General features: G+C 45.3%; 1 protein-coding gene across 10 annotated transcripts in view; it reads right to left on the reverse strand.

The window, feature by feature from the left end:
• LOC144754418 (zinc finger protein 618-like) overlaps nt 1–24,149 on the reverse strand; it is a 1,175,017-nt gene that overhangs the window by 98,720 nt on the left and 1,052,148 nt on the right. For 8 of the 10 annotated variants that reach the window (XM_078642172.1, XM_078642168.1, XM_078642161.1 and 5 more), the window contains one exon: nt 17,122–17,199. The exons of the other annotated variants lie outside the window; for them this stretch is intronic. In XM_078642172.1, the coding sequence (XP_078498298.1) occupies nt 17,122–17,199 (78 nt within the window). The remainder of the gene's footprint in view (nt 1–17,121; nt 17,200–24,149) is intronic. 10 annotated transcript variants of the gene reach the window in all.

Raw genomic sequence — 24,149 nt, forward strand, 5'->3', positions numbered from 1 at the left:
CCAAGTTTGGCCCCAGAAAGGGGGAAAGCAAGAAATATTTAACTCTATTTTTAGAGACAATATCAGCACTAAGTGGACTATTTACTATTTTTAAATCCAAAACTAGAAGTTCAGATAAAGGCGCCTCGAGACTAAATAGAAAGTGGTACACAGCGACTTGCCGGAAAGCAAAGAGTGAACTCGTGGCTGCTGTAAAAGGGAGAGACCAAGCCACTATCAGGTCTGCAAGGAATCGATACAGGAAATCAGTGTCTGAGGCCAAGCGGTCACATGATTTCAATTTCTGGTCTGACCTAACGGAGGCAAGCACAAAGAAAGATGCAAAGGGGTTTTGGGACTTGCTAAGGTCAAGAGAGAAGCCCGTAGATCATCAACTGACCTGTAATATCCCGGGCACTGTCTGGTTCACCCATTTTTCGAACTTGTACTCAGTACAAACAGGGACCATTCAACCAGACCCCCTATTACGGTCCAGCTCCATTTTTCTGCCACCAAATGAAGATGCATTTTCTTGTGCAGAAGTGGAGAAGGCAATCAGTTGTATAGTTCCAAACAAAGCGGCAGGCCCGGATGGGATTCCGGGCGACTTGATAAAAAACAATCCCCCATTTTGGAGCAGACTAATTGCAGAATTACTTAATGAGGCTACATTGGGGGGACCCCTACCCGATTCCTGGAGGGGCGCTGAAGTTGTCCCTGTTTTTAAGAAAGGTAGTAGAGAGGACCCAGCAAATTACCGTCCCATCAGTTTGTTAGATACAACACAGAAGGTGGCGGGGAAAGTAGTATTGGGTAGGATCCTGGAGTGGGTGGACGATAATCAGATTCTATCCGATCTTCAAGCGGGGTTCAGAACAGGGACAGGTACCGTAGAGCAGACCTTCCGCCTCCTAATGCTCTACTGGAAGGTAGTGGTGCTAGGAGGAGGCAGTTTATATTTAGTCTTTATAGACTTGAAAACTGCATTCGATCTGGTTCCCCGAGCACTATTATGGGAAGTTCTTGATGGTCTAGGCCTACCCCCCTACCTTCTGGCTTTGCTGATAAAATTCCACGCTAACAACTTCGCCCAAATCAGATGGGGTGTTCAGGGAGAAAAAACACCGTGTATCCCAGTCGACAGGGGTGTGCGCCAGGGGTGTGTGCTTGCCCCCACTCTGTTTTCGTTGTACGTGAACGGAGTGGTGGAGCACCTTCTACAACATCCTGCAGACGCACCATCCCTGGCTGGAAGGAAAATCCCGACACTCCTGTTCGCCGATGACACCCTCCTGATCTCGAAGACACCCGTAGGCATACAAGCGCTACTCACCAGCTTTAAAGTCTTCTGCGATTCCAAGGGCTTAGCAATAAATATCGGTAAGACCAAATTTCTTGTTCTGAACCCCCCAAAGAAAGCTGTAAAACCCCCCACCCTAGACTCCGTCCCATTAGAGCGGGTCCAAGAATTTGACTACCTAGGGATACGCCTTTGTGACAGCATGAACTGGAAGGCCCACCACCAGAAAGTGTTCCTTTCCCACAAAAGGGTTGTTGGTGCTCTCCTTAAAGAACAACGTGCCTCCACTACAAAACCGATTGGGGCACTGCTTGACATCTATAGGGCTAGGGTGGTTAGTGCAGCGTTGTACGGTGCAGAACTTTGGGGAACCCAGAGAGTGGACACTCTGGCCCATCTAGAAAATAAATTTCTTAAAGATCTGATGAGGTTACCCCAAAGTACTCCCACCATTCCAATTTTGTTAGACACCGGTACTCGCCCTATCTGTGACCAAGCTAAATTACGCCCTTTGCTACTGTGGTCCAGAATTAGGAATGTCCCTGAACTCCGAAGCTATGCGGATGCCCTTAAGGATGTATTGTCCCTCCCTGGCTGGCATAAGATTCCCTGGCTTAGAGAGGTCAAGAAGGCACTTACCCTGTTGGGTTTAGGATCCCATTGGGAAAATCAAACTGCACTTCCCAAACAAGAATTAAAGAAGGTATATTGGGCCTGGGTCGATAGCGAGCGGATGGGCAAACCAAACCACCCAAAAACTGTTGCCAACTTTCTGACGGTTAAATGTAACCCCTCTAGAGAAGCCTACCTGGACCTGATATATAACTCTTATGATAGGGCTTTGTATTTTAGATTCAGGGTTGGGGTTCTACCATTGTGCCAGTTTACCTCTACTTGGAAGCCACCACTGCAAACTGTTTCAGTCTGCCCTTTTTGTGAGCTAAAAACAGAATCTGTGGCCCACTTCTTATTTGAGTGTCGAGCCTATCTAGCTCCCAGACGGAGATGGTTGAAGCCCCTGTTTAGGAGCCTAGGTACTCGCTCTCATCTTGAAGCTTTGCGAATATTGCTTTCAGATACAAGACCTTTCTACTCAATCTGTATGGCAAAGTTCTTGGGATGGGCCTGGCGTATAAGAACCTTAAAAAAACTGATGCTTCAATGAGGTCTCCCTTGCTTTTTATATGTCGTTATCCTAATGGTCAGCTTTTTTTATGTATAAATGTACTGTAAACTGTTTTATTGTCTATTGTTAAATTGTGACGTGCTACTTTTATGATATGTTTTTATATATCGAAATAAAGCTTACTACTACCATATGCGCTTCAGTAGGCTTTGGGATAGCACCTAAGGCCATCCTAGGTTTTTCAGTGGCTAACTTAAGCAGGGCATGAGACTGGAGTTTTGCTGGAGGGTGAGGGTAATGTTTACATTTTGGATATTAGTTGTGAATCGTGTCTTCAGAGCTCTGCGTTGAAGCACGCAGGATGGAGGGTTGATATTTGCACCTTGAGTTGTTCTCACCTTGCATTTGTTAGTGGCTACTTTCTTCTGGGCCGGACCCAGGATTCTCATGGTCTAGTAAACAATTCTTGATATTCCAAGCTTTCTCTCACCTATATGGCAGCTGATGAGCTGTTCGATATTTGGTGTACTGCTGAGCACAGGTGTAGGCACACCACCCCTGGCTCGCAGGCTCTGTTGCTCCTGACGTCTGTCCTTACTTGCAGTTTTTAAAAGCTGCTCTTATGGTGCCACTCTAGTTGGTCTGCCTTCCTTTTGGCAGGTTTCTCCTGACATGTTTAGTTTGGTGCACAGAGGTGGAGAGGATAATAGTTTTGGGTGACAGGCAGTATTGTTTAATGAATCCATACTAATGTTGTAGCATTACAAGAAAATGTGCAAAAAGCAAAGGGAAAAGGAAGAAACCAGAGAAATCAGAAGTCAGACAAGAAGGCTATAGGGTGGAAAAGGAGGGAAAATGTCTGGCTGGGGTGATGGGTGTGAGCGACATGACCAAGCTGCCCCAAGAGGATCATGTTTTAATTGTAGGCAGGTGAGACATCGGAAGGCGGACTGCCCAAACCTTGCTCAAAGTTCCCCCACAAAATCCAACCTACCTAAATTTGACCACACTAACCAAGACCAGTATCCACAGTATTAGGACAGCCTGATAGTTGCGGACTGTGCCGTGAATATCTTATCTCCATTCATAAGTTCGGCCCCTCCATGAACTGTACCATTGATGGGAAGTCTACTTCATGCCTCATTAATACCAGTGTCCGCCAGCCTGCCATGAAATCCTTCGAATTACCAGTGGCGGCTCCACCATGGGGGCGTCGCACACCGCTTTCTCGCAGTGCGAGAAGGCAGAAACATAAAATGGTAAAACTAACATTTTATGTTTCTGCTTCTCGCACTGCGAGAAAGCAGAAGTGCCTGGTGCCTGGTTGACAGCGGGCGGGTGGGCGGTCCTGCTTGAGGGCAGAGGGGGGGAGTGGCTTACCCACTGTTGTGGGTGCTGACTGTTTGGTCGGCCCCAGAGCCGAACAAAGCAGTCATGCGCACTCCCCTATTTCTCTATGAAGGCTGCTGCATGCAGCCTACATAGAGAAAATGGCCCGTCTGGGTCGGCCCCTGCGCCTAACCAATAACAACAAGCCTGCCATGCAGCGTTGTGATTGGCTTAGGGTACGAGAGGGAGGCTGCCTGAAGCTGCTTCCTTTTGGAACACGCGGGTCCGACTCCGGCTGCACCATTACCCCGGCCAGGAGCAGAGGTGCCCTGTTACCCGGCTGCGAAATAAGTAACTTTTTTCTATGTTTTTATTCCCCACCCGCGCCTCTCCCCCTCCCTCCCTCCAGCGTGCATGCTGGCCGCAGCTGGAAGTTATTCCATTTATTTCCTGTTTGCTGCTCCCTATGGCTTTACAACAATGCAAATCTATAACTGGCAACATGCGTGCTTCTGCTGTACTTGAGATGTACCTTGCACCTATACGCATACGTTTGGCCAAGTAAGTTGTCCAAGTGGACGCAAGGTCGTCGGCAGCAATCCTCGATCACAACACCTTAAGCACATTCTTATCATAAGCTCCCTGCTTACATCCTTAATTATTCCTTAAGAAAACGGGAAATCAATCACAGGAAATCTTGTTTGCAGACCAAAGAGCAATGCAACTTATCTGTTATGAACAGTAAAGGAACAATGTGAAGCAAGACACTGATAACAACTCATCCTGGGAGCACAACTAGTAAGTGAAAAAGAGATTGGTCATAGACACAGACAAGCTTAGTTTGTATCTGATTACTGCAGATGCTTGATTTTGCATAGCATGATAGCGCTCTGCAAGTAAAGCAAGAAGCACACTTGGCGGAGTCAACATTTGATCTTGTGTGAGAGGGTCACAGTGGAGCGTACATGGCGTCCTTGTCTTTATTTAGAATTAAGGGCCTGATTTACAAAGCAAGCCTCAAACCCTGTAATTTGTAGATGGTCAGCAGTCCTGTTGTCTGCCGGCGGGCAAGCCATATGTAGTCACACCTCACCCTCGGGCCAGGTGTTTAGAGGTGCTCCCTATAAATAAGGCTGGCAAGTCCAATTTCTAATGTTTGGTACATGACCTCAGCGCTATCAATAGTGTGGAGATTACTAGCTTTCCCACAGTGTCTAACCCACCATCATCCTTTCCTCTATCCCTGCCACAGCCCAATGGTATTCGGCTGTGGAGCTGTGTTGCCCCTTCTTTTCCATTCACACATACAGAGACAATCAATACTATTTTGCATTCTCATTTGGCAGATCTCATTTACCGTGGCAGAGAATTCCTCATAGATTTACAGCCTCTTCTATCTTTCCCCAAGTTTTAAAGAAAGATTTGGATATCTTCATCTTCCCAAAAACTCCACTTTAGTGCATTATGATGATTTTTATTAATCTTCTTGGTCACTCTAAATCAATGTTGGGTACCTGTATTTGTTAACTGAACTGGCCAACTAAAGACAAATCGTCTATAGACAAATTACAATTTAATGTATTTATTGTGTGATACATAGCTCACAAAATGTCTGCTGGTGAGTGCCAACTGTCATCTAAGTGATTCTTGGGTAAATAGTTTCATACTGTCGGTTGGATACTGTTGGCAGGGGATCCTCAGGGTTCATGCGACGCTTGCAATATGTTGTACAGAAAGATACCACTGAAACCTTCTGTCGGCCAGAGGCGGGAAAGAGCACCTTTGTGAAGGTAAAGTAGGCATTAAATGATGCTACTGCACTGGGTCTACCGGATTGCGGTATATCTTTGTATAGTCATGAAAGAGACAGGTATGCTCTTGAAGTATTGGTGCAAATTCATGTGCATCAGAAAAAGACTGTTGCTGCCCAATCATAGAAGCTTCTGAGAACACTGTGTTGGGTTCAATCCTGGTAGTCACAGTCCCTCCTAGTCGGACCTCTACTTCTTACCACCAAGCTAACCTTGTAGCCCTAACCAGAGCATGTTTCATCGATGAGGAAAATGATGCCACTATATTCACAGACTCCAAGTATGCTTTTGGGGTAGCACATGACTTGGAGCTACGGTCGATACAGCAAGGATTCATGGCCTAGACGGGGACCCATATTAAAAAAGGAAGGTATATGAAGGTTCTAATAAATGCCCTTCGACTGGTAAATTGCATAGTGGTTGTTAAAGATACTGCCCATCAGCCTGTCCTAGATAAATTGTCCAAAGGTAAGCCCTCGCAGATCACGCTGCTAAAGAAGCCGCTTTTGCATCTCACTATCAGACTACCATAAATCTTTTGAGCTCTGATGTTTTACCCAAGCCCAAACTCAAGGACAGAGGTCTTTTACAAGAATAAGCCTTTGATTATGAGAAGAACTGAATTAAGCTGAATTGGAAAAGGGATGGGAAGGAGTGTGGTGAGATAACAGTGCTAGAGGGGTAGCCCTAAATTATTTTGTAGGCCCTATAAGCCAGGTTATAACATGGCTGTGCCCATGTGGGTAGGGATGCTAACATACACCTTCTTCCCCTATGGTGCTTAAAATTACTATCACACATGTGCAACATGTCAGGCTCACCCTCATGCTGTCCACCCCTCTTCCTTTGGGTGCTTCAGTCTTTAGGCAGATGGATATTATCCTAATTTCCAGATGCGTATATTTTTCATATGTGCCAGTGATTGTCTATATGTTTTACACTTTGGTAGAAGCCTATGCCTGCACCTGAGCAGATTACCATTACGGTTAAGGAACTACAATAGGACTTCATTTCCTGTTTCAGAGTTGCCCTGTGACTCTCCAGCAACCAGGGCCCACGCTTCATTTTATCCGAAGTTCAGGGGTTTAGCAAAGCAATAGGGATAAAACAACATTTTCCCTGTACTTATCTCAAGTCTACAGGCAATATTCAATAATGTAATTCTCAAAAATAAGATAGCAACACATGTTCAAGACACAAGATGAATGGCTTGATGCACTACCTTTAGCACTTTAGTCAATCTGTGCTACTCCTTTCCAGGAAACAAGATTGAGCCACTTCGAAATAATCATGGGCCGACCCATGATACTATCCTCCAACAAACCTGTCCCACCTGCGGCTCTGGACTGACAGTTAAATGATAATATGCCTATGCAGTACTGTAGGCAAGTGATTGACTGTTTCTGCAGTTCTTTTCTCAGGCCCGAGCTGCCCTTCTGCCCATCAATTCCTTGCCATAAATTGAAGCCTGGCAACTGGTTACATGTGAAGGTACACTAGTGGAAGACTTCTCTCCAACCACAGTGGAAAGGCCATTGTTGTAATGTATAAGTCGCTGATCATCCTGTGACATCTTAATGTTCTATGTCCTGCATTCCATTCTCTGATGATTCCCCTGTGCCAGAGGAACATTGGAGCTTGGATGAGCAGGAGGCAGCTGTTGGTGGTGTAACCCATTAAACTTATCTCATGCTATTTGCTTGAAGAGTGACTTTGTAACAGCCATCACCAAATGTGCTGATCAACATCTCTGACAAGTGTTATGGGCTACCCACCTGGACCCACAAATCACGCTGTAAGTATGCACTTGATCCACTAAACAACATTCACGCTGCTCCGACCACTGTTCCTATTTTTGGACCTGATCATTAACCTAACACATCAAGGGAATTGTCTTCATTGCTCTCTGCTGCTGTTGGGGGACTTCTGCATGATGCTTCTCCGCCTCAGCAGCATTACCAATACCGTCCTAGGTGAACAACGGCTTCCCACCATTGTATCACACTGTGGGTATGGCTCATTCTTTTTCCCTTCACCCATTATTTATGGCTGATTGTGGCGCATCTGTGGGAAAGTAAGTGGGGCTCAACAGTGAAGCAAAACTGCAATGCGCTTGCCTTTGAGAGGGTCCCTAGTATGTGTATCACAGAATAATTCCTACTTGCAGTTGCTAGGTAACTTCTCGCGTCTTGCTGGATTTGCACCTACTAGCCCATTGATGCTTGGCAGTGAATGGAAATGGGAGGTAAATCTGATTAGTGCGTCTCTCTGTAAAAACAAAACATGCCTTCGTCTGCCTTTCCATGGTCAAAGGCTGCGAAAATGCACTGACTTCTGTGATACTGTTCTAGCAAACATACCACACTACATTCTCTCTTTCGATTTCAGTTTGACTACCAGCTAATTGCATTATAAACTCTGATTCCTAGAGGAGAAAGCTAATTGCATATGAGGAAAAAATGCTTATCCCTGGTTACCCCAAAACTGGACTATGGTATGTTATTTGGGCTTTCTGGTCCCCGCCATTAGGCACTTTGCTGAGCATCCCTTCAATGACACGGGTAGGTGCTGTGAAGTATCTGAGACAAACAGATTCTTCTCCATTCTGTTTTCTTTGTATGGTGTGTGGAAGGCTATCCGTGAAATAAGACGGAACACTAAAATATTGGAAGAAATTGCCAATGCCACAGCTATTTCTTTGGCATTGTTAAAAAAAAGTGATATTCCCAAAGAACATTGATCTTGAAAAATAGAATGGCTTAAATTCCGTCCTTGTTGGTAAGAGAGGGATTTGTTATTTCATTTGTTTCGAATACGGTTCCTTCACCCCAAAACTTTTCTTAGTACTAGCAAGCAGATATATCACATTAAACAGTGTTAAGGAGCTCCACAATACCCAGAAAGAGCTGAGATTAGACAATGGAGGGTTATCGCTCTGGCTTACCACCTTATTAGAAAAGTGGGAATGAAGATGTTTGCAATAATTCTGGCAATAATGCTAATGTTCATGTGTTGATGCAAATAATACTGTACATTATTCATCAGACAGGTTCTATTACTGGCACTGCCTATGGTTCCCCACTAACAATCAAATTAACAGGTAATAACAAAAAATATAATAAAACAGATAGAGCTAGATATTAAGGACTGAATGGTCTGAATTTGCTTTAGGTTTGCACCTCTAGGTGCAAAAGGGAGGAAATTGTGGATGTATGAATAATATTACACTATCAGATTGCCACTTTTCAATCAGCCATGTTGTTTTGAAACCACATTTGCAATGTTATACCAAGCTACGCGGGCCTTCTTGTCTGCAAGAGTCTAAGTCTCAGTTTGACTTTGATACTTGAAAACGAGACAATTACATTCCTGTTAGCTCAGGAGAGAAACTTTTGCAATGTATCTCGTTTTCAAGGACCTTTCAACCATTTCTCATTAGAATGATGGGCACCTGCCTTAGCACCAGGTATCTAAAGTATCACTCTTGATCACGTGACTCTTTCGTTTGCCTATGAAAAGAAAATGTACAAAAGTAATTCAAATGTTACAAGTGTTGGAATTTTATCTCAATAACTTTGGAAAGATAAATCTACACTGGTTGTTTTTGGGATGACTCATTTCTAAACTTGCTCTTAATAAAATTGCTTCAGCCTTTGAGTAGGCAGAGAGGGTGATTTTTATTTAAACGCACTGCTGCAGCGTAAGAGGACAGGTTCGTCACTGGGTGAAGCTATCTTGGTTTCCAGTGACCGTTGTTTTGCGGTCTGCTAGTTTTCTGCATATATTTTTGTAGGTGAAGCCTTTTGTGCAGGGCCAAATAATAAGAATGACTCTGTTGATCTGTTGTGAGGTCTCATGGAGTTTCTTTTATAGGAAGAATACTATGTTAATTTGTTGTCCACCAGGCTGTGCCTCTTTATCTGTTTCCTTATTTCCAACTGCCTTGAGGAATAATTTATTGGGATTCCTATCAACTGCTTTGGTCTGGGCATACGTATAATCTACATTACTCTCAGTGCATGTCTTCATGTGTCCTACGTTACACTGCCACTCCCTCTGAGCGTGCTCCTCAGGCAATGCATGTGCTAATTTGGTACAGTATAAGTAGTAAGGGGCGCATGTCGCCTTCTAAGCCAAAGTCCATGAAGCTACAAAATAAAAATAAATAAAAGACACTCCTTTCTAGGTGTAGAACATTCTATTTTTTTGGAGAAGGGGGTGGCAAGTAAGTTAACTGTTTTCAGGATGAGAACCTACTCCCTCAGAGTAGGGCCTGTGAAGATGAAGACTTGGACTCAAGTGTAATAAAGATTATTGGTAAGTAAATGCAACTTGAAGCGAGAAGTAAGGAGCTGAATGATTGTAGGAAGCTGGGTTTCTGTTGCAGTAAACCCCCCATATTTTGCCAGACTACTGATGCACTTTGACATGATGTGCCTTGTGTACCTGCCAATCATGTTCCCAGGGCCTGTGTTCTTTCCCAAAACTGTACCTCTATACCCCCAATTGGCACTTCTCTGGCCACATTTAAGTCCCTTGTAAAAGGTACCATGGGTACCAAGGGAACTGTGACCAGGGAAGGTCTCCAACGCCTGTAGCACATATTGTGCCACCCTTAGAGGTCCTGTACCTTAACATACACACACTTCCATTGTAGTCTGTGTGTTTTGGTGCAGAGAAAAGTGAAGTGTCGACATGGCACACATTTATATGTGCCATGCCTGCAACCTACTGCCTATGGTATAGGGAAAACACCCCTGTAGGTGGGTGCACTATACCAATGGTGAGGGTACAGTTGCATGAGCACTGGACCCCTTTAGTGCCTTAGTCCATTCTTAAACATTGTAAGTGCAGTATAGCCATAAAGAGTATATGGTCTGGGAGTTTGCCATTACGAACGCCACAGCACCATAATGCTTTACTGAAATCGTGGAAGTTTGGTAGCAAACCTCTCAGCATAATAAACCCACACTGATGCCAATGTGGGATTTATTATACAATGCACTCGGAGGGCATTTTCGAGCTGCCCCCTGAAAAACGACCAGCCTCTGGTGTGTTCCGTGACTGGTACACGCCAGTCTGCCACCACGAGACATGTTTCTGGACCTCTGGGGTGGGAGCCTTCACTCCCTGGGCCCAGAAACAAAGCCTTTCATGGGCAGAGGTGGTTACACCTCCCCCAGGCCAGGAAGAGCCATCTGTGGCAGGGAACCTTCAAAGGCCTTGTCGCTTTTGTAACTCAACCTCCCCTTCCTGTCTCCCCTCCTTTTCGGCGGGAAGACAAACAGGAAAAATAAGTACAGCCCAGATTGTGTGCCCACCTCTGCCAAACCCGCCCCACAGGTGGATACGGTGAAGTGAAGCCCACTCTTGAGGGCCCGTCATCTTGCAGACGGCAGGCACTCTCCAATCAGGATTGTGCCCACTCCCCCACAGTTTAGTCACCCTAAGGTCAGTATCTCATTGGCTACTGACCTCGAGACCCCTAAAATATCCCCTAAATACAGTATTTAGGGGGCAGCCCTGAAACAAGAAGACAGATTCCCGCAACCTATGAGGAAGAAGGACGAAAGACGATGCCCAGCAGAGGAGACTGCAGAGAAGAACTGACTTAGGCCCAGTCCTACCAGTCCGTCTGCAGTTTCCAGAGATCCTGTGCCAAAAGTCACCTTGTCCTGCAGCCTGCGACCTCCAGAACCCTGGGAGGGCTGACTGCCTTCAACAAAGGCTGGATCTCTTGTGAACAGCAGCTCTGTTCAAAAGAAACTCCCAAGACAGACTCCGAGCCTCCTGAGGACAAAGAAACCCGATGCCCAGAACCACAGCTGCACCAGACGCCTATGGCCCCAATGTGGGTGGGCCACCAATCCCAGCGAGGTACCCTAGCGCTCCAGAGTCCTAGTCCACCGTGGGCTGATCCCTCCAGGACTCCCCCACAACCTGCAGCCTTTGCATAGGACCCCCCTCAACTGTGAGAGGCCCTGTAAGGTGAAAGCCGACCTCAAAAGACACCCCTGCATCCCGCCGCCCTGCACCCTGGAGAAGAGAACCCGAGGTGCACCTATCTCCCCAAGCCCTCCAACGTACCTGTCCAGCTGTTGGTTCCTCACAAAAGTCTTCCTGGACCAAGTCAAAATCCAAAACCAGCAACACCTATTGAAACAAAGAGGGCACCTGACGGCAAAACAGCACCCTGCACCCGGCCGCCCCTGTGTCGCTATGGATGCACCTTGTGTACTTAACTGGATCCCCCCCTGCCCTGAGCTTAATTTCAGGAGCTTTGCTCCCACAACTTTGTGGCCTACTCATTAGCAACCCCTAAAGGAAGGCCCCCTATCCCCCATTGGATAACATTGGGCCTCAGCACGCTGCACCCGGCCACCCTAGTGTCGCTGAGGGTGCTTTGAGAGTGCATATTTGACCCCGGGGGAACCCTTGTTCTAACCCCACAAAACCAACTCCCAGAACAAAGTACTTATCGATAAACCAATAACACTGTTTTCTCACATTGGACTGCATTTTTAGGCATATCTTGGAGCTACTTGGTCTATGCAACACCAACTACCAATTGAACCCAAAATATATACATGAATTAGCTAAACATCCCTCTCCTTGAGGCTTTTGCCAACACACACATCTATGAACTGCAAAACTAAACTTCAGTAAACTAAAATAATCAATGTTCTTTGTTCTTTGGACAAACTGCAGAACTCAGTCACTGCACTGTTAGAACACATTATGTTGGTGTCAATAACAATCATTATGCTGCAGCACCTCCATCTATACCATAGGTCTGTTATGCATCATGACCAGATAGGTCACAGGATGGCCATATTTTGACCCTGATGCACTGCAAACAAACAGTACCCATCTTTGCGTTCTCACGCTCCTTTATGATCAGCTTTGCACATGAACTCTCCGTACTCTGCAAGCCCTACATAAAAGGTCTGCATCACACATTTTCTTTTGTCACATCATGACCGTTCAAAGAGGATAGCAGCACATCCTTGCATCATTAACTAAATACTGGAGTCCTCAACCAGCACCATTCTCCACAGAATGCATAAAGGGGCATCCTTTTATGACAAACTGTTTTGGTGCTAGTGTGGTCTCGTAGCAGAGTTATTGTGTTATATAAGTGCATCAATAACACCCTGTGGCCAGATAAACATAAGACAAGCATATGCCAGACATACAACAATTTTCTTTCTTGGCTTGAAGGAGGGTGTGACAGACACTGATCCTAAAAATATTGGTGAAGATTCTTAACAAGCCTTCTCGGTTGGATACATAGAAATTTTGCCCAAGAAAGTCAGGTAGCCCATCAGTTACAGTTGACGGATCAGATAAAATAACAGTCTATGAGGTTTAATTTCGGGAATTATCTTTTGTTTTATCAAATTGCTGCTCACTTACCAATTTAATAGTATTTGGTGATACGACTCCTTTTCTATAGGCATATTTCACTCAGGTCATGCTAAGTCAAAGACTATGGTTCCGACAGAACATCAACCCTCTGAATGAAACTGTAATCCACGTGTTTTGTAGGAAAAAACAAACCTCAAACATGTGGGATGTAAAGGCAGGATTCTTCCATGTAGTTCAGTAGCAGCCCGTCCCCTACTAATGTGGTGGGTGGACTGGGCTGGGCCCGAGGAGGGAGGTGGGGACGGTTTGGGTACCCAAAAAAATAAAAATACAAAAATAAAAATAAACCTAACGCTGCCGCCCCTGCTGTCTCCAGCGCATCACCTCTTCCTGCTTCTGGCTCTGAGCACAGGCTCCCAGGCTGCCCTGCGGCCAATCCTGAAGATGCTCTCACATGAGAGCAGCTTAAGGATTGGCCTAAGTGTCAGCAACTTGCGCTCCCAGGCAGACTCGGAGCTGTGCCTGCTATCTCCAGCCCAGCAACGCAGCTGAGGCTGGAGAGAGCTTCACTGCGCATGAGGGGTTTGGCCGACTTGAGACAGCCGGCCAAACACCTCATGTGCAGTGAAGTGACTGCCCATCGCTCCCCCACCAGTAGTATCATCCCCTGGACCTGACCCAAGACTTGCCAGAGTCCTGGAGACGGGTGGACGAGATTAAAATGAAACTGGTTTAGAACCTGTTTTACTGTCATTTTATGTACTGGTAGTGGCGTGGGAGGGGGTGCTCCTCCGCCCTAATGGAGCGGCCGCAGCTGATAGTTATACTAAAAGACACACAGTTGATGTACGGAATGCAGAACAATTCAAAACATTCACCCCAGTCAAGAGATCTGGGTTAAATCCATCATTCTTTTGCTCACCATGCCACCTCAGTTTAGACCTGGCCATATGCAAATGATAGTTACACGGACTAAAGTGGTATAACAAAGGTTTCAGCGGCAATGAAAAAACATTGAATTGGTAATAAATTCAGCAATGAGTACATCAAATACTGCAATGGACGATGAAGAAGTTGCTGTGGAATGTTAGAGATATGAATGCAGTGAAAGATTAAATTAGTAACAGAAGAAATTAAATTCGTCAAATTAAGGATACAACAGACTGGCAGCAAAAATGTCAGCAAATTGCTGAAGTCTCCTATTCTTACAGACCAGAAAGAAGATGGGTTCCTGCTTCGGAGCAGCCTTTTAGTTGACACTGTGGTGCTCCAATAGCATTGAATGATCGAAATTATATGGACTTCATAGGGGATAAAGAAGAGGGGAGTGGTACCCCTCCTCCTGAAAGTAAGGTACCCATCACTCATGGCAATTTGTGACATACTTGTGGAAACAACTGAGGTAAGCGGTTACTGCATGTCACAGCGATATCAGTTAAATACAATAAGCATAGAGGGAGACAACAAACCGCACTTTACTTCATTTGTCACACCATAAAACTCACAAGATCCTAATCGGAGAGTTCAACGGCGCTTACATTAGGGCCTAACTAACCTCACAAAGTAGGATTCGGAACATAATGCGAGCCACTCCGGATTTGTCTCAATTAATTGCTCCCTTATCGCCTCAATTGGAGCCTTAAGGGTCACAAGGCAGAAAAGGTATCCAATGCTGCAGCAGGTGAAAGGTAAACTGAAGCAACTGACTGCAGAACAGAGAGAGTGAAGAAACTGATTAGGATCGCAGAGGCCACTCTGTCTCAGCTTACAGGAAATGCAGGAGCACTTCATTGAGTAGGTTCCTAAAGGAACAAGCATTTGCAATGCAATAGGTCTCGCATTTATGCGAGTTTAAGCTATTGGCATTGTAAATGACAATGCCTTTTAATTATGTTTTAAAAACGAAAACAAAAATAAAAGGCAATGCTAATTGCAATGTCAATAGCTCAAAATTGCATAAATGCGCAACCTATTGCATTGCAAATGCTTGTTAGGTTAGTGAGTAGAAACGCGCCTTTTCAGCAAGCGCTGCAAATTAATTAAATAACCAAGAAGCTGACACTTTTAATGTTACTGATAAGCTACTAACTCGTATTCACTGTAACGCACGCTTTCACTGTCACAAAATGTCACAAAAAGGATCTGAGAAAACATGGACCAATATTGTATTACTGCATCGGACCTTTCACAACTGAGACCGCTGCACAGGGAGCGTCCTATGCTGGAGAAAGGGAAGAGGTTGAGAACTGACACCAAAGGAGAAACATAATGAAATGGCATTGCGAGGAAAGAAAGTGGCCGATGCAAGAAGGCAGAATACAGAACATGACAACTGATATAGTTAACTTTCTAGAACACTGCAATTGGACACCGTACTTACAAAGAGCAAAACTCACCATACTCGCCGATGCTATAGAACACAAAATAACAAACCTTTTATATACAAGTAAAGTAGACACACTGTAACACACAAAATTAAGGCATACAATCCAGTCGTAAGGTAAGGTGAAAATAAAACTCCTCCATAGACAGCAGCTGCAAAATAAAGGTCCAAATACAAAACAAACAAATCCCTGCCGGGCCGCCGCCCTGCGACGACCCGGAAGCGGTTGGGAAGCCGGCCAATCACAGCGCGGCCCCAACCGGAAGTCCCGCCCCATCGCGGCGAGAGGGAGCGAGAGCTGCCCGAGGAGCCACGAAGGCTCCGCATTGAGTCCCGGTCCCGAGATGGGGGACCGGGTGAAGAGCGGCCGGGCGCATGGGGAAGGCGGGGCTCTCATGTGGTGAGAGAGCCCCGCAAAGCGCTACCGCCGCCCGAGATGAAGATCCGCCGCCGAGCACCGCCAGAACAGGTAAGTGTGTTGAGTGAGAGGAGGGGTGAGTGGGGGTGGGGTGTATGCGCGTGTGTCTGTTTGAGTGTGTTTGTGCGTGCGTCTGTCTGTCTGTGTGCGCGTGTGTATGTTTAAGGGGGGGTGCGTGTGTGTATATGCAGTGTGTGTATGGCTTTCTTTGTGCGCATGCGTGAGTGACGACGTGCGCGCTCACGAGGTCGAATCTCGGCCTGCAAATGCGCGTGGCACTTTGCTGTCCTCATTCCCCGAAAAGTAACTACTATAGTTGTCTCGCTAGACGCAAAAGCTTCGCTTTTGCTTACGTCTAGCGAGACCTAAAAACTAATGCCCATGACATATTTTCACCAAGACGCATAAAATGTGTTTACCAATATTGACGTGCAGTTGGTGTTTATGAGGGCTAAATGCTTGGTAACCTTTACTGAGAGAACTAAGACTAGCATGTGGAGGAAGAGGCATGGGCATCCAACATAAAACCAGGGCTTTTCAATTCAGTTTAGATCTGACGATCTCAGTTGAACACAGTTACTAAGAAGGATGGCCTGGGAACGTGGTGAAGACGACATGGGTGAGAAGAACGGTGAGACTGCCTCCACAAGGAGCAGGGAAACCCTTCACCCCAGTGAAACAATAATTGCTAGCAGTGAGGCACTCAGACTATCAAGAACAGTAAGTAACTGGTGGCAGTTGTAACAAGATGGAGCTGAATTCCAAGCCAGCAGCCTCTTGTTATTCACTGTTAAATACATTTTCCAGAGGAAAGAATTGCAGAACAATCACAAAGAACTCTTGAAAATGAACCTTGGGAAATTGATGACAAGATAAGGCAAGTCACCGATAAAACACAATTCTCCGATTGTGTGACTAACTCAAAAATCTATTGAAGTAGAGTTTTTCATATTTAGTTGGATTTTTAATGCTAAACAATGTACTACAGTGTAACACGAAGTCCGATGAGGAGAATAAATGCATACAACTGCTAGACTCCTCTATAGGCATTCTTGTGATAAACCAATTGTTAAAATTAAAAAGTGTGCTTAATTTAAGCAAAACAAAAAAATAAACAGAATCGCCCATTCACTTAAGTGCATGACACCAAAAATACATTGCATTTTTTTCAGCACAACTTCCAAAGAACGCAGCTATCGGAGTCAAGTAATGGTCTGCTAAAATATGTTTTTCTGGAAGGTTTACATAACTCTAATAACATGACGTTTTCATACACGAAACAAAAAGGCTTCTTCACAGACTAATAAATGATAACTATTAATGGCATCTACTAAAAAGCTTACATAAACATTTGGGCGGAAGTTTTTAAGGTGTTTTATTACGTTAAAGAAAAATATTACTGCTTACCAGCATGAGACTGCATATGCTCCATAAGATTATTATAAAACTGGAACTGAATCCCACAGGCACCACATGTGAAAGGCTCTATATGCAAGAAACAAACGTACATAGGTACAAAACAGATTGTTGGCTTAGGAAGGATGTCAACGTTCTCAGACAACATACTTTATGTTCAGGTTACTATTTTACCACACATTAATCCTTGAAACACCAACTTGCTGGGCAAGCCACTCTTCTAATACAAAGGGTGATAAATCTCATCAAGATGGCTGAAAAGAGCAGGTAATGCCTTGCCTGCACCATTTGAAAGTTGCCCCACATTGATATTTGTTTCCTACTTGGTTCCCTTGATTATTTCACGTTAACTTTTGGGGATCCCTTTGATGCCCACGCCTGTCTGAAACATGCTCTTAAAAATACAAGCACATATTCACTCATACTCTACTGTGCCCTGTCGGATGAATTGAGAAACCAATAATAGACCTGCCTGGAGACTCTTCAGAAGTGACTTTGAAAAATGATATTATATCCAAACATACAATGCAATTTCGATGGTGAAAGCATCGAAATGAAACACACTGTGCCTCGTATTCATTAAAAAGTAGAAAGCATGAGTACGCTCTTGTGGAGTGTTAGGTTTAAGCTGTATTAGGAAAGGGGCTAAAGATCAGATCATTAATGTTACCAATATTTCTGCACTACCAGAAGTCCAACAGTGCAACAACTTTCAAAGTGAACTCTATTTTGTGGGAAACCCGAAGGATTTGTTGGATACTAGTGGTATATGTATAAAAAATGCTGCCATATGTGCATACACCATTTCCAGAGCTTACACAAGTGTGATGGCGAAATCAGATTTTGTTTTTGTTTTTTAAGATTACACATTTGACTGAAAAAGATTGCAACAATGATTGGTGCTGATCAGTAACGAATGCAAAGAGGACATGAGAAAAAAACCTTTTCAAATGTAATATTAATGATTCTAAAGGACAAGTTACTTACCTTTGGTAACACCTTATCTGGTAGAGACATAATCTAGCCACAGATTCCTTACCTTATAATATCCCGGGCGTCAGTCTGAAACCTGTGACGTTTGCCCCAGTGCGGCGGTAGTTGGCATCGATCTGTTCTGCATGATGTCATTGTCCGTGCCAGAAGTGTTGTTGCGTCACCTATACAGTCACCACCTCGGCGCACTGACATCAGTTACTTTTCACAACTTTTCACGACTTTCTACGCCAGGAGCGCGGAGCCAAGAAGTGCACTGACAGTGGTGTGAATCTAACAACTAGGGCACTGAATGGGATCAGCCCTGACCCAAAAAACCTGTCTGCAAAGCGGGGAAGATGGGTGTGTCGGTAAGGAATCTTTTTTACGACGAGGAGTTGTGGTCACACTCCAGGCACCAGAGACAAATTAAATGTGGATCTGTCACCGACACTGCACCGTGGCAGGTGCCGCACGGTATGAACTCGGAAGTCTTCTTTGACATAAAGGGAAAAACCTACACACCATAAATCATTGTCCAAACGTCCAAAAAAGCCTGCCAAAAAGTGACAGAGGGTAGCTCTCTTCACAAACCTGCGCTAGCTGGCGTGGAAAGAAAAGAACTGATGTCAGCTCGCCGAGTTGGCGTCTATATTGGTGACACGCAGAGCCGATGGATGCCACCTACCAGAGCACAAGGGTATTGCTCTAGACAGCCTGGGATATTCTAAGGTAAGGAATCTGCGGCTAGATGTCTCTACCAGATAACAGGTATGCACATTTCTTCTACATGAGAGGATTCTAAAGCTATTAAAAAGGGAAGTAAAGTTAACTTAGCTGCAGTAACTGAACAGTTTCCAGAGCATAAGGCCACTTACTAAGCTGTTCGTCTGTTTCCTTTTACCACTTAACATACAGATGGAGGTTGGGGTCCTGTTCTGGTATTGGAGAGCCCCGACTCTTCTTGCCAGGATCCCTGAGTGTGGCATTAAGCCAATGTCTTTATAAAGGCAGAATCACAGAAACTCCCGGCCTTTGCCTTTGATAAAATACTATAAGATTAAAGGCCCTTGGCAGCTGAGCAGTGCATGAACTAAGAATACAGTGGCCAAAATTCCATTATCCTTTCACAGGGCACTGAACACGTGGAGACATCAGAAGATGTTTGATGGGAAGTAGGGGAGGTCTAAGAGTTGGGGAGTGCATTTTTGGGATTTCATTCTATAATCCCCACTCCTTTAAAACAGAGTATCTTAAAAGATGTGACTGCTGGATATTTAGCTTATTAAGCTTGATTATTGTGTCATGTTATATTTTATTTCAAATCCATTTGCCACCTTGAGGAGTAAACATGGACTGCTCAGTAGTGCCACTTTTGAGAGACAGGTTTACAAAAGGAAATAAATGTTTTTCAAATGGAATGTAATCAGGTTAAGTCCTGAAACACCAATGGTCAATTTCAGTTTCCCCACAGGTACTTCCCAGTACCACAAAGAAAAGGTATTGCAATGTACTTATGGTGTCTTTTTTCCATTATATGATTATTTTGGGGAACTTAAAAACATGCATGCAGGCCATGGCCCTCTATCCAGGGTCACCCCCAAACCTTTTGCCTTCACCCCTCCTGTTTTGCTGAATTTGCTTTTGCTGTGTGAACTTTAACACTACTAACTACTAATGAGTGATAGAGTGCATGCGCTCAATCCTTTAAACATGGTAAAGGAATATGCTACTTACCAGTATGCATCTGTTCTTGGCATGTAGGGCTGCTGACATTCATATCTTGTGCATAGATCGCCGCCGAGTGTTGGGTCCGGATGATTGCACATTGTTGTCCTGGAAGAGTCTTCGAAGTATCACGAGATAGGTGGCTCCTCCCCCGGACTACAGTGCGCATGGGCATCCTCTCCATCCTCAGATTGTTTTTCGCCATTGTGGCAGGGATGGAGTATGATACAGTAAGTGATGTCAATGCTAGAGATTAAGTCTGAGTGGTACAGCTGCGACAGGCACCGGGGAGGAGGGAGGGCAATATGAATGTCAGCAGCCCTACATGCCAAGAACAGATGTATACTGGTAAGTAGCATATTCCGTTCGAGGCATGTGGGCTGCTGAATTCATATTTTGTGCATAGAATGTATAGCAGTCTCCCCCTAGCGGCGGTTGCCTGTGCCAGCTGCAGCGGTTTGAAAAAGAGTCTTGAGTACAGCCTGCCCTACAGCTGCCTGCTGTTTGGAGTGTACATCTACGCAGTAGTGTTTGGTAAATGTATGTATGGTAGTCCATGTGGCTGCCTTACATATGTCTTCTAGAGGAATGTTTCCAACGAAAGCCATGAATGCCCCTAACTTGCGTGTTGAATGCGCTCTTGGGGGAACTGTTAATGTGCGTTTAGCTTTTTGATAACAAATTTGTATGCACTTAACAATCCATCTGGCTATACCTGATTTGGAAATGGGGTTGCCTTTGTGCTGTGGTGAAAAGGCAACAAACAGTTTCTTAGTCTTTCTGAAAAGTTTTGTTCTGTCTATATACTACAGGAGAGCTCTTTTAACATCTAGGATATGTAGAGCTCTTTCTGCCACGGAATCTGGGTTGGGGAAGAATACTGGCAGTTCTATCGCTTGCTTGATGTGAAACTGGGATACCACCTTTGGCATAAATTTATGGTTTGTTCGCAGCACTACCCTATTTGCGTGAATTTGTATGAATGGCTCATGAATAGTTAGGGCTTGCAGCTCACTAACTCTTCTGAGTGATGTAATCGCCACTAGAAAAGCCACTTTCCACGTTAGGAATTGTATCTCACACAAGTGTAGAGGTTCAAAAGGTGGTCCCATTAGTCTGGTTAGAACCACGTTCAGGTTCCAGACAGGTGAAGTTGGGTGTCTTGGAGGAATGATTCGTTGGAGTCCCTCTAGGAAAGCTTTAATAGCAGGTACTCTGAAGAGTGAAAGGTGCTGCCTGTTCTGAAGATAAGCTGCCACCGCAGCTAAATGTATACGTATGGAACTGTAAGCCAGATTGCATCTGTGTAAATGTAACAGGTAACAGGATGTTTTGAGTAGACGCATCTAGCGGATTTATGTCATTATTGTTACAATAGATGACAAATCGTTTCCACTTCGCCGCATAGCATGCTCTGGTTGTAGGTCTTCTTGCCTCTTTGATAATATTCATACAGTCAGGAGGCAAGTTCAGGTAACCAAACTCTATGACTTCAGGAGCCAGATCGCAAGGTTCAACTGTTGCGGATCTGGGTGCTGAATGTCGCCATGGCTCTGCGTTAAAAGACTGGGTGTTAATCGCAGCCTTTGATGAGGAACCACAGAAAGTTCTAGGAACGTGGTGTACCATGGTTGCCGCGCCCACGTTGGAGCAACTAGGATGAGTGTCATTGAGTGTTGTCGCAGTTTGCGTGCCACTAGTGGTATGAGCGGGGCTGGTGGAAAAGCGTACGCAAACTTGCCTGACCAGTTCATCCATATCGCATTTCCCTGAGACTGCGGATGTGGAAACCTGGCGGCGAAGCTTTGGCATTTTGCGTTTTCCCTTGTGGCGAACAGGTCTATTTCTGGGTGACCGCACCGCTGGAAGTACGGTTGTAGCACTGAGGGATGTATCTCCCACTCGTGCATTTGGTGGCTGTGTCTGCTGAGCAGATCCGCCATCTGGTTGTCCCTGCCTGGGAGGTGTTCCGCCATGAGGAAGATGTTTCTCTGAATGGCCCACTTCCACATGCTTTGCGCTAGATGGGACAACTGTGGAGAGTGTATCCCTCCCTGCTTCTGTATGTAGTACATGGCAGTCATGTTGTCCGTCCAGATTAACACGACTTTGTTGCACAAATGTACCTTGAACGCCTTCATTGCCATAAAGATTGCCATCAGTTCCAGCAGGTTGCTATGCAACCTTTTTTGCTGTGTCGTCCATAGTCCTGCACAGTGTAATGGAGGACATGCGCTCCCCATCCTAGGAGAGATGCGTCCGTCGTCAGCACTATTTGTGGTACAGGCTCTTGGAACGGTCGTCCCCTGCAAAGGTTTTGTGGGTTCCACCAATGCAGAGAGCTGTATGCGCGACCGGTCACCAACACTAAGTCTTTCAGTTGTCCATGAGCCTGGTTCCACTGCCGTGCTAAGCACTCCTGAAGCGGACGCATGTGTAGTCTTTCGTGAGGGACTATGAAGATGCAGGAGGCCATCATGCCTATCAACTGCATAAACACCCTTGCTGTGAGCGAGTGTTGGGGTCTGAATTTCTGAATCAGTAACAGAATGCTGTTGATTCTTGCTGAGTTTGGCTGCGCCTTTGCCGCCTGAGTGTCTATTGTTGCTCCCAGGTACTGTTGTATGTGGGCGGGCTGAAGATGAGACTTTGGATAGTTTAATGAGAATCCGAGGTTGTGTAGGAGGTGAATAGTGCGGGACATGTGGCTGGCACATTGCTGGGCTGACTTTGCTTGGATGAGCCAGTCGTCCAGATAGGGGTAGACGTGAATATGGTTTCTCCGTAGGTGCGCCGCCACCGTCGCAAGGCACTTGGTAAACACCCTGGGGGCTGTTGTCACCCCGAAAGGCAGTACCTTGAACTGGTAGTGCTGATTTTGGACGGTACACCTGAGATACTTCCTGTGTGCTGGATGTATTGGTATGTGGAAATACGCATCCTTTAGGTCTAGTGTTGCGAGGAAGTCTCCCTGACTGAGTAATGGTAGAACTTGCTGTAAAGTAAGCATGTGAAAGTGTTCTGACAAGATGTATTGGTTTAAGGGCCTGAGGTCCAGTATTGGCCTGAGAGAGCCGTCCTTTTTGGGGATTAAGAAGTACAGCGAGTACACCCCTATACCCTGTTGCTGTATAGGGACGAGTTCTATGGCCCCTTTTTGCAGCATGCTGATAACTTCTTGCTGCAATAAGTCTATGTGCTCTGCGGACATAGGACGGTGTTTTGGGGGTATGTTGGGTGTATTGGATGTTAGCTCTAGACAATAGCCGTACTGAATAAGTTGTCTCACCCACCTGTCTGTGGTAATGCTTTCCCAGACTGGCAGGAACTGTTGTAATCTGCCTCCGACCGGTGTTACATGGTCCGGGGGCAGTGACCAGGCGTCACTGTTTAGTATTGGCGGAGGACCTGGTGTTGTTATTCCCTCATCCTCTGCCTTTACTGCTGTTGCCACGGTATCCACCTCTGCTTGTTTAATTATAGGTGGTTTGCATGCTCCCTTTATTGTATTGAGTCTGCTGGGATGCCTGGCCTCTTGTAGCTCCTCTGTTATTGGAGCGACGAAAGGAACCTCCCCTGAATTGTTGTGACTGCAAGGCACCCATGGACTTGGCTGTCTCTGTGTCTTTTTAATTTTCTCTAAGATTGTGTCTACATCAGGACCAAATAAAAAATCAGGGTTCACAGGCTGATTTAATAATGTGGTTTGAACCCTGAGATGCGCAACCAAGCATGCCTTCTGAGCATGACACTTGTGTTGATGGCCCTGGCTGCGGTGTCTGCTGCGTCCAGCGCACATTTAATGGATGCGTTAGATATCAGTTTCCCTTCTTGTATCAGTGTTTCTGCTCCCTCCTTGTAGGCATCAGGCAAATGTTGTAGCAGTTGCTCTAATGTGTTATAATGTGCCCTATCGTATCTGGCTAATAGGGCCTGTGTGTTGGAAATTCTCCAGATATTAGCTGCTTGAGCAGCTACCCTCTTTCCAGAAGCTTCTAATATTTTAGACTCCTTGTCTGGAGGAGGAGCATCACCAGTAGTTTGTGAGTTGGCCCGTTTACGAGCATTGGATACCACCAAAGGGTCCAACGGCAGCTGTCCCTTAATGTATGTAGGGTCCACAGGCGCCGGTCTGTATTTTCTTTAAATTCTGGGGTTAACAACCCTTGCTCTTGTGGTTTCCTTGAAAATGTCTCCTGCGTGTTTAAGGACACCTTTTAACATTGGCAATGTTTTAACTGATTTCTCTGAAGTGGAGAAAGTGTCAAACAAGAAGTCCTCTTCAATTGGGTCAGCATGCATGTCCACATCATGATTTT

Source organism: Lissotriton helveticus, chromosome 5_1 (genome assembly GCF_964261635.1).
Source record: "Lissotriton helveticus chromosome 5_1, aLisHel1.1, whole genome shotgun sequence".
In the NCBI taxonomy this organism is placed as follows: Eukaryota; Metazoa; Chordata; class Amphibia; order Caudata; family Salamandridae; genus Lissotriton; species Lissotriton helveticus.